At 43.2% G+C, this 15483-nt stretch overlaps 1 protein-coding gene across 4 annotated transcripts in view; it reads right to left on the bottom strand.

Moving 5' to 3' along the window:
- Positions 1–15483, bottom strand: part of ADCY10 (adenylate cyclase 10) — a 110466-nt gene that overhangs the window by 92160 nt on the left and 2823 nt on the right. For 2 of the 4 annotated variants that reach the window (XM_051856005.2, XM_070076641.1), the window contains exons 2-3: positions 1045–1251; positions 220–324 (exon numbers count right to left, since the gene is read on the bottom strand). In XM_051856005.2, coding sequence (XP_051711965.1) covers positions 220–324; positions 1045–1192 — 253 coding nt within the window. In that variant the 5' untranslated portion in view covers positions 1193–1251. 4 annotated transcript variants of the gene reach the window in all.

The following is a 15483-nucleotide window of genomic DNA, read 5'->3' as shown; positions in this document are numbered from 1 at the left end:
ACCTAACACACAGTAGCCTTGCCTTCAGCTAGTCTGGATTAGTGAGACTTGACTATATTCCTTCCGTTCTACTCTATCATATTTCAAACAAAGACTGCTTTCCTGCATATTTCGTGAAGACAAGGAAGAGTGCTAAGCCACTGCACTCTGTGACAAACAGCAAACAGAAGCAACAATGCAGCCCAGAATTCTGCAGGTGGAGCCCCGGGGAGCACTCACTCTCTACGATCGCACTGATGTAGTAGTTGAGGATCTCCACCAGCTGCTCGGCCCCTCGGTCCATGTACATGGCTGTGCTGAACTTCTCCGTCATTGCCGTAAAACCTGGAATAAACGCGTGTCTGCTTTCCTTGGCCCCTCGGAGGCACCACACAGACCCAGAGGAGCGCGGCGCTGGAGAGTGGTGGGCCTCAGCTGGCAAGAACTGGCAAGCGTTTCTTAGCGAGCATCGTGCTAGCCAGGTGCTGGACATACAGCCTCCTCTGTCTGTGCTTACTATTTTAATAGGGGTCAGGCAAAGCCTCCAAAGCATCTCTTCCTTCCAGATTCTAAATGTCTTAGTGGTGACCGTGATTCCTTAAACTGGAAAGAGAACTTTCATTCCATGGTAATGAAAACACGTACGTGGAATTTCAAACACTCTGGAGAGGTGGCAAGTTTCCTATGAAGAGGTGAATATCATCTAGGGAGATCATTTCCTGAGATAACTTTTTTTTTGTATTTTTTAAACATTTTCTTTAAGTTATACAATTTCCTAAGAGATTAGTTTTGACTGAGATGTGTGTGGAGCTTGGGGCATCAAGCAGTGAAGTTGGGGCAAGGACACTTGAGCCTCAAGTTCCAGGCCTGGGATTTGCGCTTCTTAAACCTATGCCCATGGACTGCAAGCTCTGGGTAAGGAAAGATGAGAGGGAGCCAGGTCCACGGCTTATCCCCGCCCTCCTGTGCTCTCAGTGGGGGCCATCTCCTGTGACAGCCGGTGAGCTCCAAGCTCTGCAAGCCTGTTGCATACTCGTATGGGGCAAACAGCCCTTTTGCACTTGCCTGAAATATCAACAAACATTAGGACTCCATCAAAATAATCCACAGACGGTCGCTGGGGGGAGAAATCGCCATAGACGATGAGGTCCGGTAAATGAGCTGCTATTCTGACGATGGCCCGGTCCTGTAATTCTTCTTTTCGAGTGTTCATGTTCAACGAGCGTGCAGGAGGACTTTGTGCTGATGGAAAGCAGTCCCCAGATAGGTCTTCTAAGAAGAAAAGTTGGAGAGGGAGGAAATCTGAGATGTACTCATTTGCTCACTTTCCCTGTTTCTTCTCCATTGGCGTGGTTCTAACCTGCTGGACTGCTAATTAAAGTGATAGAGTGGTGAGGATGCTGGAGGAGTTGAAATCATTGAAGTGGGGCTGGTGCTGTGGCACAGCAGGTTAAAGCCCCAGCCTGCAGTGCCAGCATCCCACATGAGCAGTGGTTTGAGTCCCGGCTGCTCCACTTCTGATCCAGTTCCCTGCTAATGTGCCTGAGAAAGCAGCGGAGGAATGCCCAAGTCCTTGAGCCCCGGCACCCATGTGGAAGACCCAGAGGCTCCTGGCTCCTGGCTTCAGACTGTCCCAGCCCTGGTCGTTGAGGCCATTTTGAGAATGAACCAGCGGATGGAAGACCTCCCTCTCTCTGGCTCTACCTCTCTGTAAATCAACCTTTCAAATAAATAATAATAAATCTTTTAAACAAAAGAGGGGGCAGTTTGCCATGCAGATGAAAACTCTTACAGACTGAACCTCCAAACCCAAACAAATATCATATAAATAAGATGAAGTGAAGGAGGGAAGACAACTTGGCACACCTATTTCCAGAAAGGGCTAGCCCTCACAGTGCAAGTCCTGGCATAAGTGGGTCAGTAGCACTACTCTCTCTTGCCACAGGCCTTTCCTTGTCCTTGTTCCTCTCTCTCCCTTTTGATCTCTTTTCTGTTTTTTTTTTTTTTATTAAAAATAAGTGTAGGTATGAGCTTATGTGTATGAATATTTATAGGGAGGCACTTGAGTATAAGAGCCCTGTATACAGAAAGAGATTAAGTATATGAGTATAATGTTAAATATATAGAAAGAGTTCAGAAGGGTGCCTGGGGGTTGGGGGAGAGAGCTGGAAAGACAGAAGGTCTTATAATGGAAGAAGGAAAAAATGTTTACATTTAAATTTGCTGCCCAGTTAGTTCTAAGAAAACAAGGATTTCCTAACACTTTTTTTTTTTTTTTTTAGCAGATTAAATGCTCATGCCTGGAAATAGAAATCTTGCTTGAGTGGCATGGACAGAAATAGCGTTCCAGGGTTTTCAGAGAAATCCTTGTTCTCGGAACAAGTGATACACAGGACAAGAGGATTTAAAAAAACAAGAGCTGTTTGTTTTGGTTTAATTCTGACCATTACAGAGGAACTGGTTAGTAATTTCAATCAGACATGGGTCTTATTGGGATACATAAAATATTACAAGGGGATGGCACGGTAGCATAGCGGGTTAAAGCCACAGCCTGCAGTGCCAGCATCCGTATGGGCACCCGTCCGGGTCCTGGCTGCTCCACTTCTGGTCCAGTTCCCTGCTGTGGTCTGGAAAAAGAAGCGGAGGATGGCTCAGATGCTTAGACCCTTGCACCCATCTGGGAGCCCTGGAAGAAGCTCCTGGTTCCTGGCTTCAGCCTGGCCAAGCCCTGGTCATTTAGGGAATGAACCAGAGGAGGGAAGATCACTCTCGCTCTCTGTAACTCTGTCTCTGAAATAAACAAATAAATCTTTAAAAATATTACAAGGAAGAAGTGAGACAATCACATGCATTGTTTAGATTTAAGGAAGCATTTCTTTACAGAAGCCAGGGGAACCATTAATATATTAAACAAACTTTAAAATGTATAGAAACCTCTAAAAATGAGTATCAAATGTGAGATATTGGATAGGCTTTAAAAGGAAAAGCCCTGATAAATTCAAATGTTTGTTAGGAAGAGAACAAAAGACAGAGAATGAGATAAATAAGGTCTTAAAAAATAAGAGTAGCATTAAAAACTCAATGAGAACCATAGCATGTACCAGCAACCATTCATAGATAAGCAAATGAAATAAACATTGTTTTTCAAGCAGTGGATTTGCAAAGTGCTATGTGATCTTTTAAGAAGGGAGAGAGAATGCCTAGAATGAACTAAGACTTAGGAAAAAATGCTAAAGTTAAGAAAAGCTAGAAAGTTTTTTTAAGCTTTATTGAAATCAAGCACATTAATAGAAGAAAAATAAGAACAAAGGTTAAATATGAATACTACTCAATTCTTTTGTTTCTGCCTTCTCCACCATGGAGAACTGAAAAATGTAACATATATTGCTAAGAAAGAATTGAAATTTAAGATCAGAAAGTAATGATGAAGCACCCGGTCATTTTAAATAAATTCTAAGTAGCCCATCCCAGACCACTTAGATTCACAGAGACCGAGAGGGCTGATAGATTGAATGTGAGAAATCTCAAAAAATAGAGATGAGATAGAAAACTCTAAATGGGCACATTCTTGCCTGAATTTCTTTTTTTTTTAAGACTTATTTTATTTATTTGAAAGGCAAAGTTACACAGATGCAAAGAGAGGGGGAGAGAGAGAGAGAGAGAGAGAGAGAGTCTCCCATCTGCTGGTTCACTCCCCAGTTGGCTGTAATGGCTGCAGCTGTGCTGATGGGTCTCCCACGCGGGTGCAGGGCCCAAGCACTTGGGCCATCTTGTACTGCTTTCCCAGGCCACAGCAGAGAGCTGGATCAGAATTGGAGCAGCTGGAACTCCACCTGGCGCCCATATGGGATGTCAGCACTGCCAGTGGCAGTTTTACCTGCTATGCCACAGCGCCAGCTCCATGAATTTCAAAAGATGAGGAACTGGTAAATGCGATGCATCACAGTATGATTTGTCTGTCAAGATAATGTAGATTATGCTGCATTAACAAGTGACCCCACAACCTCAATGGTTTGAAACAACAGCTTATTCCTTGTTCACTTCTTGCTCCCAGGACATGTCCATTGTAGGTTGACTGGAGTCTCCTCTGTTGCTACCCTCACTTTAGGATCTGGACTGGGACATTCTGGTTGCCAAGGTGGTGGGACACAGGGCGCAGTAGGGTAGATTCATTCTCCTCCCAGAAGTGACATATTTCACTTCTATTCAGAGCTTGATCAAAGCAAGCACATAAACACACACACCTAATTTCAAATAGGTGAGAAAGCACAGTGCTACCATGTGTGCAGAGGGGAGCTGGAATATCTGTGAGGACCCTCACAGTTACTATACTTGTGGGGAGCAACTCGGACTAGACTAAGTTACTGGAATTAAGACTTATTCTATGCATCTGCTCTCCCACAATATGGCGCTGGGAGAGGAGTAAAAACAACTTTTACACAGCTGCCTCCAGTTCAACCAGTAACCTGCAGGAGCTGATCCCGCTCCTGATTGGAGGAGAGCAGCGTACTCGGCGTGTGGGTAGCAGAGTTGGGATTGGTGGAAGAGGACTATAAAGGAGGAGAGAGACAACATGCACCAGGAACATGTAAGGGGAACATCCGGATAACATCTGAGCAGCCCCCGAGAGAGCCGGCCAGCGGTGTGCCGCTCCCCCGTGGAAGTGGGGAAAGTGGCAGGGGGCACCGCCCTTCCACGGAGGTGGAAGGGTCGGTAGCCAACCCGGGAAGAACCAGCAGCAAACCCGGGAAGGGCCCTGTGTCGTTCCTCCGCGAAGAGGAGGACATATACTCAATACTAAGAGTGTTTAAAGCAGCAAGGCGTGAGTGATTAAAAGGAGTCAAATAGATTTAGAGCCGAGAGCAAGTAACCTTATTTCCTTTTTTTTTTTTTTGAAGGGTTATTAAACTTTTAAATCAAGAGAATGCTATGAAGTATGAGGGTACTTCAGAAAGTTCATAGGAAATGGAATTAAAAGATAAATTTCTGGCCGGCGCCGCGGCTCACTAGGCTAATCCTCCGCCTAGCGGCGCCGGCACACCGGGTTCTAGTCCCGGTTGGGGCGCCGGATTCTGTCCCAGTTGCCCCTCTTCCAGGCCAGCCCTCTGCTGTGGCCAGGGAGTGCAGTGGAGGATGGCCCAGGTGCTTGGGCCCTGCACCCCATGGGAGATCAGGAAAAGCACCTGGCTCCTGGTTCCTGCCATCGGATCAGCGCGGTGTGCCGGCCACATCGCGCTGGCCGCGGCAGCCATTGGAGGGTGAACCAACGGCAAAGGAAGACCTTTCTCTCTGTCTCTCTCTCTCTCTCTCTCTCTCTCACTGTCCACTCTGCCTGTCAAAAAAAAAAAAAAAAAAAAGATAAATTTCTGGGGCTGGCATTGTCACATGGCGGGTTATACTGCCACTTGAGAAGCCAGTGTCCCATGTGGGCACTGGTTCAAGTCCCAGCTGCTCCACTTCCTGTCCAGCTCCCTGATAATGCTCCTAGGAGAGCAGCAGAGGATGGCCCAAGTGCTTGGGCCCCTGCAACCATGTGGAAAACCCAGATAATGCTCCTGGCTTCGGCCTGACCCAGTTCCAGCTGTTGAGACCATTTTTGGAAGTGAACCAGCCGACAGAAGATCTCTCTCTCTCTCCTTCTCTCTCTGTAACTTTTTCAAATAAATTAAAATAAATGTTCTTTTTTAAAAAAAGATAAGCTTGAGGCTGGTGCTGCGGCTCACTAGGCTAATCGGAGGACCTGTGGCGCCGGCACCCCGGGTTCTAGTCCCGGTCGGGGCACTGGATTCTGTCCTGGTTGCTCCTCTTCCAGTCCAGCTCTCTGCTGTGACCCAGGAAGGCAGTGGAGGATGGCCCAAGTGCTTGGGCCCTGCACCCACATGGGAGACCAGGAGGAAGCACCTGGCTCCTGGCTTTGGATCGGCGCAGCGCGTAGGCCGTAGCGACCATTTGTGGGGGTGAACCAACTGAAGGAAGACCTTTCTCTCTGTCTCTCTCTCACTGTCTAACTCTGCCTGTCCAAAAAAAAAAAAAAAAAAAAAAAGTTTGAAATCCATGCAGAGCTTTCTTTCGCATAGTACATATTTTCCACAATCTTCTTGATGTACTCTAGTAAAATTGACTTTTAACAAGGTATTTGACCAAGTTTCTCATCTTTGTGGGTAAAATACATAGTTAGAGGAATAAAGAAAATATAATTATTAGTGTTCCAGTGTCAGTGCAGAGGGAGATTACATAAGCATGTTAGAGGAATTTGATGAATATATAATTGGAAGTACAGCCATCATGGAAAACAGTATGGAAGTTCCTCAAAAAATTAAAAATAGGGCTACCATATGGTCTGGTGATCCTATTTCTGCACATATATCCAAAAGAAATGAAATCATAATGTCAGAGGTATCTACACTGACATTTCCATTGCAGCACTATTGATAACCAAAATATGGAACCAACCTAAGTGTCCATTGAAACATGAATGCATGAAGAAAATGGAATATTATTTACCCTTAAAATAGAAAGAAATCCTATCATTTGCAACAACGTGGACGAATCTGGAGGATATTACACTAAGTAAAATAAGCCAGGCACAAGAAAGCAGACACAGCATGACTTTTCTTATAAGTGAAATCTAAAGACGACAAACTCATGAAAGCAGAGTGGAACGGTGGCTTCCAGGCCTGGGGTAGGGTGGCCTGGTAGTCAAAGGATACAAAGCTTCAGTAAGGGAGGCTGAATAAATTCTGGAGATCTAAGACATACATGATTGAAAAAAGTTAACAATATATTATGGACTTGAAAACTGCTAGTGGAGTAGATAGTAAATTTTTTTTTTTTTTGACAGGCAGAGTAGACAGAGAGAGAGAGAGACAGAGAGAAAAGTCTTCCATTTGCTGTTGGTTCACCCCGCAATGGCCGCTGCGGCCGGTGCGCTGTGGCCGGCGCACCGCGCTGATCTGTAACCAGAAGCCAGGTGCTTCTCCTGGTCTCCCATGGGGTGCAGGGCCCAAGCACTTGGGCCATCCTCCACTGCACTCCCGGGCCATAGCAGAGAGCTGGCCTGGAAGAGGGGCAACCGGGACAGAATCCGGTGCCCCGACTGGGACTAGAACCCGGGGTGCCGGCGCCGCAGGCAGAGGATTAGCCTGTTGAGCTGCTGCGCCAGCCTTAAATATTCTTACTATACACACACAAAAAGATAAGTATGTGAGGAACTGGTTATGTTAATTAGTTTAATTTAATTATTGCACAATATATACATCTTAGGGTTCTTCAGAACGACAAATGCACACTATGAAAAAGCTTTCATTAATTTTTTTCTTGCCAAAATAAACATTTTAATTCTATTTTATGTGAATTTTTTGAAGTACCCTTGTATATTGGAAGGAGAACTAATGTATTGAATGACAGAATCTGGCTTCTAGGATAATTCAATTAACTAAAACAACAATAAAATTTCAGAACAAATTCAGAGGGTTGTATATAGAGTTTTTTTTTTTAACAAAATCAAGTGGCAATCTAGAGATGCTGAAAATTAGTGCTATCTTTCAGAAAACTTTCATGGAAGCATATTAGACATGCAGAAAATGTACAAATCACAAGAATATAGTCTGAATTACTATAAACAGACCCATGTAATACTCACTCACACAAAGAAAGAGGACATTACCAGCAATCCGGAAGTCCTTCTCATGTCACCACCCAGCTACCTCTCCCCTTACCTCCTTAAGATAACTTCTCTCCTATGTCTGATACCATAGATCACCTTGATCAGTTTTTACATTTGTATTTATTTTCCAAATGTGACACTTGACCATGTAGTTTTATCAATAATTGTTCATTTTCAATGCCACATAGTAGTCAATGATCTGATTATACTGAAGTATTCATCTATGCTAATATTGACCTGTGGGTTGTTTCCTGTTTTAAGCTTTTAGGAATAATGTTGCTAAGAACATTCTTGTGCATGTGTTTTGATAAACATCTGGATGTATTTCTTTCGGGTGCTTCATCTAGTAGTGGGATTGCTGGACCAACGGACATATACTGAACTTTAGTAGATCTTACCAAAGAGCTTTCCCAAATGGTGGCAGTGCTTTATACTCCCACAGGAAAAGCATGAGATTTCAGATGCTGTGGAACCTAGCTGGGACTTGCTATTGTCAATCGTTTTAGGTTTCGGCCATCTCGGCAGGCAAGTGGTAGGATCTGTGGTCTTGTGTTTCCCTGATGGTACTACTGAGATTGAGTACCTTTTCATGTGTACTGGCCATTTGGATGCAATGCAATTTTAAGGTTTACAAACTGTCCAAATCTGATCCAGAGGCCTGGGACTCGTCTGTCTGCTTAACTTGAAGTTCACTGACTATGGAATCTGTGGAATGATAGAAGAGTTTGGAAACGTTAAGTCAGGAGATGGTGGTGACGTTGGGTTAAAATGGTAGCTGTCTTCAGATATTTGGACTGAAATGTGGAGGTAGTGCGGGTATGTAGGAGACACAGGTCCCTGGGCTTTTGCAGTCAACAAAAGAATGCTCTTCCTTTTTGCCTATTAGGATTTGGTTCAGCTAAGCAAATGAAGTTCATGGGAGGGAGGGAAGAAAAGTTATTTTTGAGGGAGGTACTTTCTCAGAGAAGTGGTCTTAAACAGTATGCCTTTTGTAGGCTTGGATGCTGAACAGGCACAGAGCTGAGCACAGAGCAGGACTAAGCGGAAAGTGGCTCTGCTCTTCCCTCTCCTGCTCTCCGTTGCCTTCCCCCACCAGCGCCATCATCTCAACTTTGTTCTCTTTGGCTAGCACCTGCAAGAGTGCCAGGTTGTGCAAATGAACACACGGGCTGGCCGAATTTGAATTTTAAATAACTAATGGATAATTTTTAGTATAATTATATTCCAAACATGGCTTTTTATCTAATAACCCTACAACGACCCTTCAATTCTTGGCCATCTGTCACATTCCTCACGTGCACAGTATAGGCTGTTTTGCTTGTTTAAACACTGAAAAGAAAGTGGGTTAGGTCTATTCCCTGTTGCTCCATAAGAATGACCTGAGTGACAAATATAAACAATATGATGAAGAAGCCTCCAACTGGATAGTCTTAGGAAGTGTTGGATAACTATCTGCCTGTGAAGTTACAGAGGATCCTTGTACTTAGTGGGAAGATTAATGAAATGAATAGTAAGATACTGTTGCCTTAAATAAGGTCATTTGAGGACTTGAACAGATTTTTCTAAGTTGCTGATTTCTAAGCTTAGAGAGTAGATACATTTTGGGATTAAGATGACAAAAGCAGAAGTGGAACTAGAAGAAAATCTTTTGTTCATGGGTCTAAAAGGCAAAGGCATCTTGAACATGGAGATTTTTCTTATGAATATGTATAGGACAATAACATTTTTAAAGATAATCTGCTTTAAATTGTGCAATATCAGAAAATGACTAGTGATAGAGATCTTAATTTTCCATAGGTATATACCACACTGTAATTGTAATCTGTTAAAGCCTTGTTATGTGAAGCATTCCACATAGATCACCTCATTTAAACCTTCAAACAGCACCAAGAGGTAGGCCTGATCTCCTTGTTATGGACACAGAAACTGAAGCTGAGATATCAACTTGCCTTAGGTTACAGAGCTGGAAAATCAGGTCTGTGGGACTTTAAAGTCCATGTTCTTTCTACTATACTAGACTACCTCCTATTCACATATGTTTTATGACACTTTGAGGATGCTTGTGACCTATAGAAAAGATGTATTTAATTTTAGAACATTTTCAAGGCATAGCCATAGTGCCCTCATCAATTGTTAGGCCCATCCTATTATAGTCAAGAATGCAGGCCGGTGTCGTAATGCAGTGGGTTGTGCCCACCTGTGATGCCAGCATCCCATATGAATGCTGGTTCAAGTCGTGGCTGCTCCGCTTCCCATTCAGCTCCCCTGCTAATGCACCTGGAAAGGCAATGGAAGATGGCCCAAGTACTTGGGCCCCTGTAACCTACGTGCGAGACCTGGATGAAGCTTCTGGTTCTTGGCTTCTGGCTTAGGCCTGGCCCAGCCCAAGCTGTTGCAGCCATTGGGGAGTGAACCAATGGATGTAAGATCTGTCTATTCCTCTCTCTCTCTCTCTCTCTCTAACTCTGCCTTTCAAATAAATTATCTTAAAAAAAATAATAAAAAAAATACAATGTGAAATGAGTGAGCAGTGAGAAGCATGAAAGCACCCAAGAATCCCTGAGTGACAGCAAGAAGGTGAATGAGTCCCCAACAATGTATCAGGAGAAAGTTTTCTGAATGAAGGACAATGAGTACTGTTTCATTTTGTTTTAAGGAAAACTCAGTAGTACATAAAAATCAAAAAGAGAAACTAGGAATTGATCATGTCTTTTCTAGACATCTTCTAATTTTCTAATGGATTTCAGCTAACATTTATCAATGCCTAGGGTCAGGTTTCAGAAGAAAGAGTGCAAAAAAAGATATTCAAAGGGATAGTGTCATCTGTCATGAAGGCTTGCAGGGCAACCATAGACATGGTCATTTTTTCTCTGAGTTATTATGGCACTTGGTGTCCATAAACATGTGTGCCTTATTTTCTGTGCAAATATCCTTGATAATTTTTTGACTTGTTTATATTTTGACTTGTTTATATTATTCCTCTCAATACGAAGCTCCCTGTGTAAAGACCATGTTCTACAAGTGTGTTTCTTATACAGCATCTGCCTGGTGTCTCCTTCAAAAGGTGGCACTTGTTTTGATGACAGATAAAGAGATATTGTAGAAGAGAGTAAGAGGGTTAGTTAGATACAGCAGCCAGAAGTAGGGGAAGGATTAAGCCTTCAAGCTCTCACTTCACTTCAAAGCCTGACACAGAGATACACACAAGCTTGAACCGCCAAGCGTGAGACTCTCCCACTTTTCTCCAAGCTCCAGTGCCCGTCTTCTTCTTCCCAGATGGGCTGCCTTCATCTTCTGGTTCAACAACCATTCCTTCTACTCAGACTCCTACTTACACATACCTGCTCCTCCTCCTCCAAGGCTACAGAAAAGCCAGAGCCTAGATTAGGGACTAGATCTTTCAGGAGTGCAGAAAACACGAAAACATTATTCTGAAGACAGCAGAAGTGTCATGTCCGCCGATAGCTGGCCCACAAAGCGACAGTTTTATCTAAAAGCCGTTTTTTTCTAGGCCACACCCTCATCAGAAGCCCATTATTTCATGTGCAGTGACTGTGCATCTGATTGGTTGGCTGTCCTCCCCTCCCCCACCAGTCCAAGTGATCTACTGCTCAAGTAAGGGACTGGCTGGCTCAGTTTCAGGTCCTCTTTGTCTGGACACGCGTAAAGATCATAGGAGAATGAAATGACCCCCCCTGAATGGTTTACACAACTCTTTCTCTGATCTCGTGGAGGGTGGATGAAATTAGGCAATAGTTAATAGATGATTATTACAAAGAGAAGCAAGCACCCAACTTTAGTCCATAGAGTAACATCTCCCCCCACCCACAGTCAACAATGGTCCTGAAAACACTAAGGGAAAAATCTCAGAAACGATAGGTCTTAAATTCCAGTAGTATGATGAAATCTTTTTTTTTTTTTAATTTCACTTATTTATTTGAGAGAGTCACACAGGGAGAGACGGAGAGAAAGGTTTTCCATCCACTAGTTCATTTCCCAAATGGCCACAATGCCTGGAGCTGGATCAAACCAAAGCCAGGAGCTTCTTCAGGGTCTCCCATGTGGGTGCAGAGCCCTAAGCATTGGACCATTTTCTACTGCTTTCCCAGGCCATAAGCAGAGAGCTGGATTGGAAGTGGAACATCCGGGACATGAACTGGTGCCCATGTGGGATCCCGGTGCTGCAGGCTCACTACACTACAGTGCTGGCCCCTAGAGATGAAATCTTATGCCACCCTGTCCAGGCCATGAGTATGTGTATGTGTAAGTGTATGTCCATGCTGTGTGTGTGCTTCTTGTTCCATGACAGCTGAGAGAACCACATTTATATAACTTATTACAGTAAATTGTCATACTAATTCTATTTTACATAATTATTGTTGTCAATATCTTGTTGTGCCTAACTTATAAATTATGTTATCATAGGTATGAATATATTGGAAAAATCATAAATGTAGGGTTTGATACCATTCATAGGGAAACACTGTAATTATTATGGCTTGTTCCAGGGCTATCAAATTTACCAATAAGATTGAGTAATTAGCTTCACAGAGTTCTGTGAGGTGATTTTTGTTTGAAGAATTACATACCTGCTCTTTCTGGTTGATCAAGTATATACTGTACCCCAAGTTTTTAAAAAATATTTACTTATTTGAAAGTCAGAGGCAGGAACCAGTGCCCATAGGGAATGCAGGTATCTCAGGCAGAGGCTTAACCCACTATACCACAATGTTGGCCCCACTTCTACCCCAATGTATTGCAGCGATAACCTGAAATCCAGTGTGGCACTGGCAAAATGTTTTAAGAGGGTGATATGTTTTCGAACAGCTTAAAACATGTTTTGATTTTCTAGCTGTTCTTATTTATACTACAACCACAATTAACATTTAGGAACACATTATTTAAAAGTTGAATTTTAAAAAGCCTAATTTGAAGAGCAAGCAAATGTTCTCACATGAAGTCCAGCCCTACAATTAAATTTAACCTGTGGTTCAAAATGTTGTGAAACAGTTATCTTAGGGGAGGGAACAAAGAGGTTCATTTAATTGTTGTGTGAATTTTTTTGATATTAGTGTAGAAACCAGTCTTATAATTAGAATCCTATTTCATATAATTAAACGGACCCCTTAGGGGAAGAGCCAATCTCAGTAAATACCAGTGCTTTCTATTTGTGTCTCATATAAATAAGCTCCAGTAGAGATCAATCTATGTTAACCCGCAACTTTTCACTATCATTTTAAGTCTAAAGGAAATGTGTACTATGGCGAAACAGCAGCACTGATACACTCTGCATCAGTGTTGCCTGGAAATGAATGCTAACCCATAAAGAACTGATCTCTTACTGAGCATTCTAAATCCTGCCTTTGGCCCCTCATCCAAAGCAGCTTGTTTCTTATAAAATGTGAAAGCCTTAGGAGTTCCAGAGATGACCTCAGATGTGCAACTCGGTTACCAGCAGTCACCCCTCCGTATCCACAGGAGATTGACTCTAAGACCAGAGGATGCTCTAGTCCCTTCTATAAAGTGGTAGAGTATTTGCAGGTAACCTATGTACTTTTTTCTGCATACTTTAAATCATCCCTAGGTTACTTACAACTCTATTTTTTTTTTTTTTAATTTTTGACAGAGTGGACAGTGAGAGAGAGAGAGAGAGAGACAGAGAGAAAGGCCTTCCTTTTGCCATTGGTTCACCCTCCAATGGCTGCCGCTGGCGCGCTGCAGCTGGCGCACCGCACTGATCCGATGGCAGGAGCCAGGTGCTTCTCCTGGTCTCCCATGGGGTGCAGGGCCCAAGCTCTTGGGCCATCCTCCACTGCACTCCCTGGCCACAGCAGAGAGCTGGCCTGGAAGAGGGCAACCGGGACAGAATCCGGCACCCCGACCGGGACTAGAACCTTGTGTGCCGGCGCCGCAAGGTGGAGGATTAGCCTGTTGAGCCACGGCGCCGGCCAAAAGAAGACGACTCTATTTTTTAAAAAGATTTATTTATTTACATCAGAATTACAGAGAGAGGGAGACAGATCTTCCATTTGTTGGTTCACTCCTCAAATAGCTGCAATGGCAAGGGCTGGACCATGCAGAAGACAGGAGCCAGAAGCTTCATCTGGGTCTCCTATGTGGGTGCACAGGCCTAGGCACCTGGGCCATCTTGCCGCTGCTTTCCCAGGCACATTAGCAGGGAGCTGGATTGGAAATGGAACAGCCGAACTCAAAAGGGTGCCCATATGAGATGCTGGCACTGCAGGTGGTGGCTTAGTGCCATATGTGCCATAGTGCCAGACCCACTTAGAATTCTTTTATTTTTTTAAAAGATTGATTTTATTTGAAAGGCAGAGATAGAGGAGAGAGAGACAGAGAGATTAATCTTCCATCTGCTGGTTCACTCCCCAAATGGCCACAACGGCTGGAGCTGGGCTAGGCCAAAGCCACGGGTCTCCAATGTGGATGTGGGTGCCCAAGTACTTGGGCCATCCTCCCCTGCTTTTCCTAAGCACTCCTAGTCAGGAGCTGGATCAGAAGTGGAGCATCAGGAACAGGAAGAGGCACCCATAAGGGATGGCAGCACTGCAGGTGGCGGCTTAATCTAATATGCCACAGCGTTGGCCCCAAATTCTTAATACAATGTCAATGTTACATAAATAATTGTCATGCAGTATTACTAGTGTTAATTACCAAAAAAGGGTTTGTACTTGTTCAGTATATATACAACTTCCCCCCAATATTTTTGTCCTGCAGTTGGTTCAATCTGTGAATGTGAACTCGTGGAAATGGACAGTCAACTGTATACCTTTTTTGCAGCTTAACTGAAACTTCCTTAGGCTAAGAGAGTGCTTTCTGGGCATGCTTTCTATCAATAATCTTATCATTTCCTGGACTTTCTACATTTACTTAGCACTTATCATGGACTTGGCACTGTTCAAACATTATCTCAATCTTTATGACAATCCTATAAAGTATTATCTCTGATTTACTCTTGAAAAAGTTCAGGGATAGAGGTTAGTTAAGGGGAACAGGTGAACTGAAACTTAGGACTGTCAGACCTGAATTAAGAACTTACCTAATTCAGCCATCAACAAGGACTTGCAAAACAAGAAGCATGGCTTGTGATCGCATCTAAATACTACAATTAATTTGACCACCAAGTGGGACTTAGAAAACCCCATCCAACATAGAACAGGTTTTATTGGGAAAAAAAAAAAAAAAAAAGTGAAATGGCAATTTAACAGATATTTTAACAATTTTTTGTGTCTAGCCATATTTCATAATGTGTTTTTCCTAAATGCTTAACCTAGGGAACCCATACTTGTGTGCATACCATTGCAAAATAAACACATGAATTTAACAGTGAGACTTATGAAAAGAAAGCATTCTAAGTCAGCTCTTCAGAGCTTCTTCACTTCTGCCTGTGTGAAATTCTCTATGCTTCCTCCCCAAAGATGGACTATGGTGAACTGACAAAGATGAAGTGTAAGATTTTCAACTGCTCACTGCCAATTTTTAAAATCAGCTATAGTAACAGCATTACTTGAAATGCTCTTTTGTTTGTTCAGATGTTGAAATAACTTGCTTTTCTGGTTAGTCTGACTATAGTTCTAATGAGGCCTGGCTTCACTAGACGTTTTAGGAAAAAGACCTCTACTGAGGCCCAAATCAAACATACTATTGATTACCTCTAAGATGGCATAATCTATGGTCTGTCTTTCCTCACAAAATGAGGATAAAGGTTACAAATACTTACAGAAAGTCTACTAATAGCCCACGTACTCTGGTAGGCACTTTCTCAATGTGCCCAAAGTCATGGCTTATAATCCCTAGAGTAGGGATGCACACTCAGGTCT

The sequence above is a fragment of the Oryctolagus cuniculus genome, chromosome 7 (assembly GCF_964237555.1).
Source record: "Oryctolagus cuniculus chromosome 7, mOryCun1.1, whole genome shotgun sequence".
Lineage (NCBI taxonomy): Eukaryota > Metazoa > Chordata > Mammalia > Lagomorpha > Leporidae > Oryctolagus > Oryctolagus cuniculus.
The sequence above is the reverse complement of the archived record's forward strand: the minus strand, read 5'-3'. Positions and strand labels throughout refer to the sequence as shown.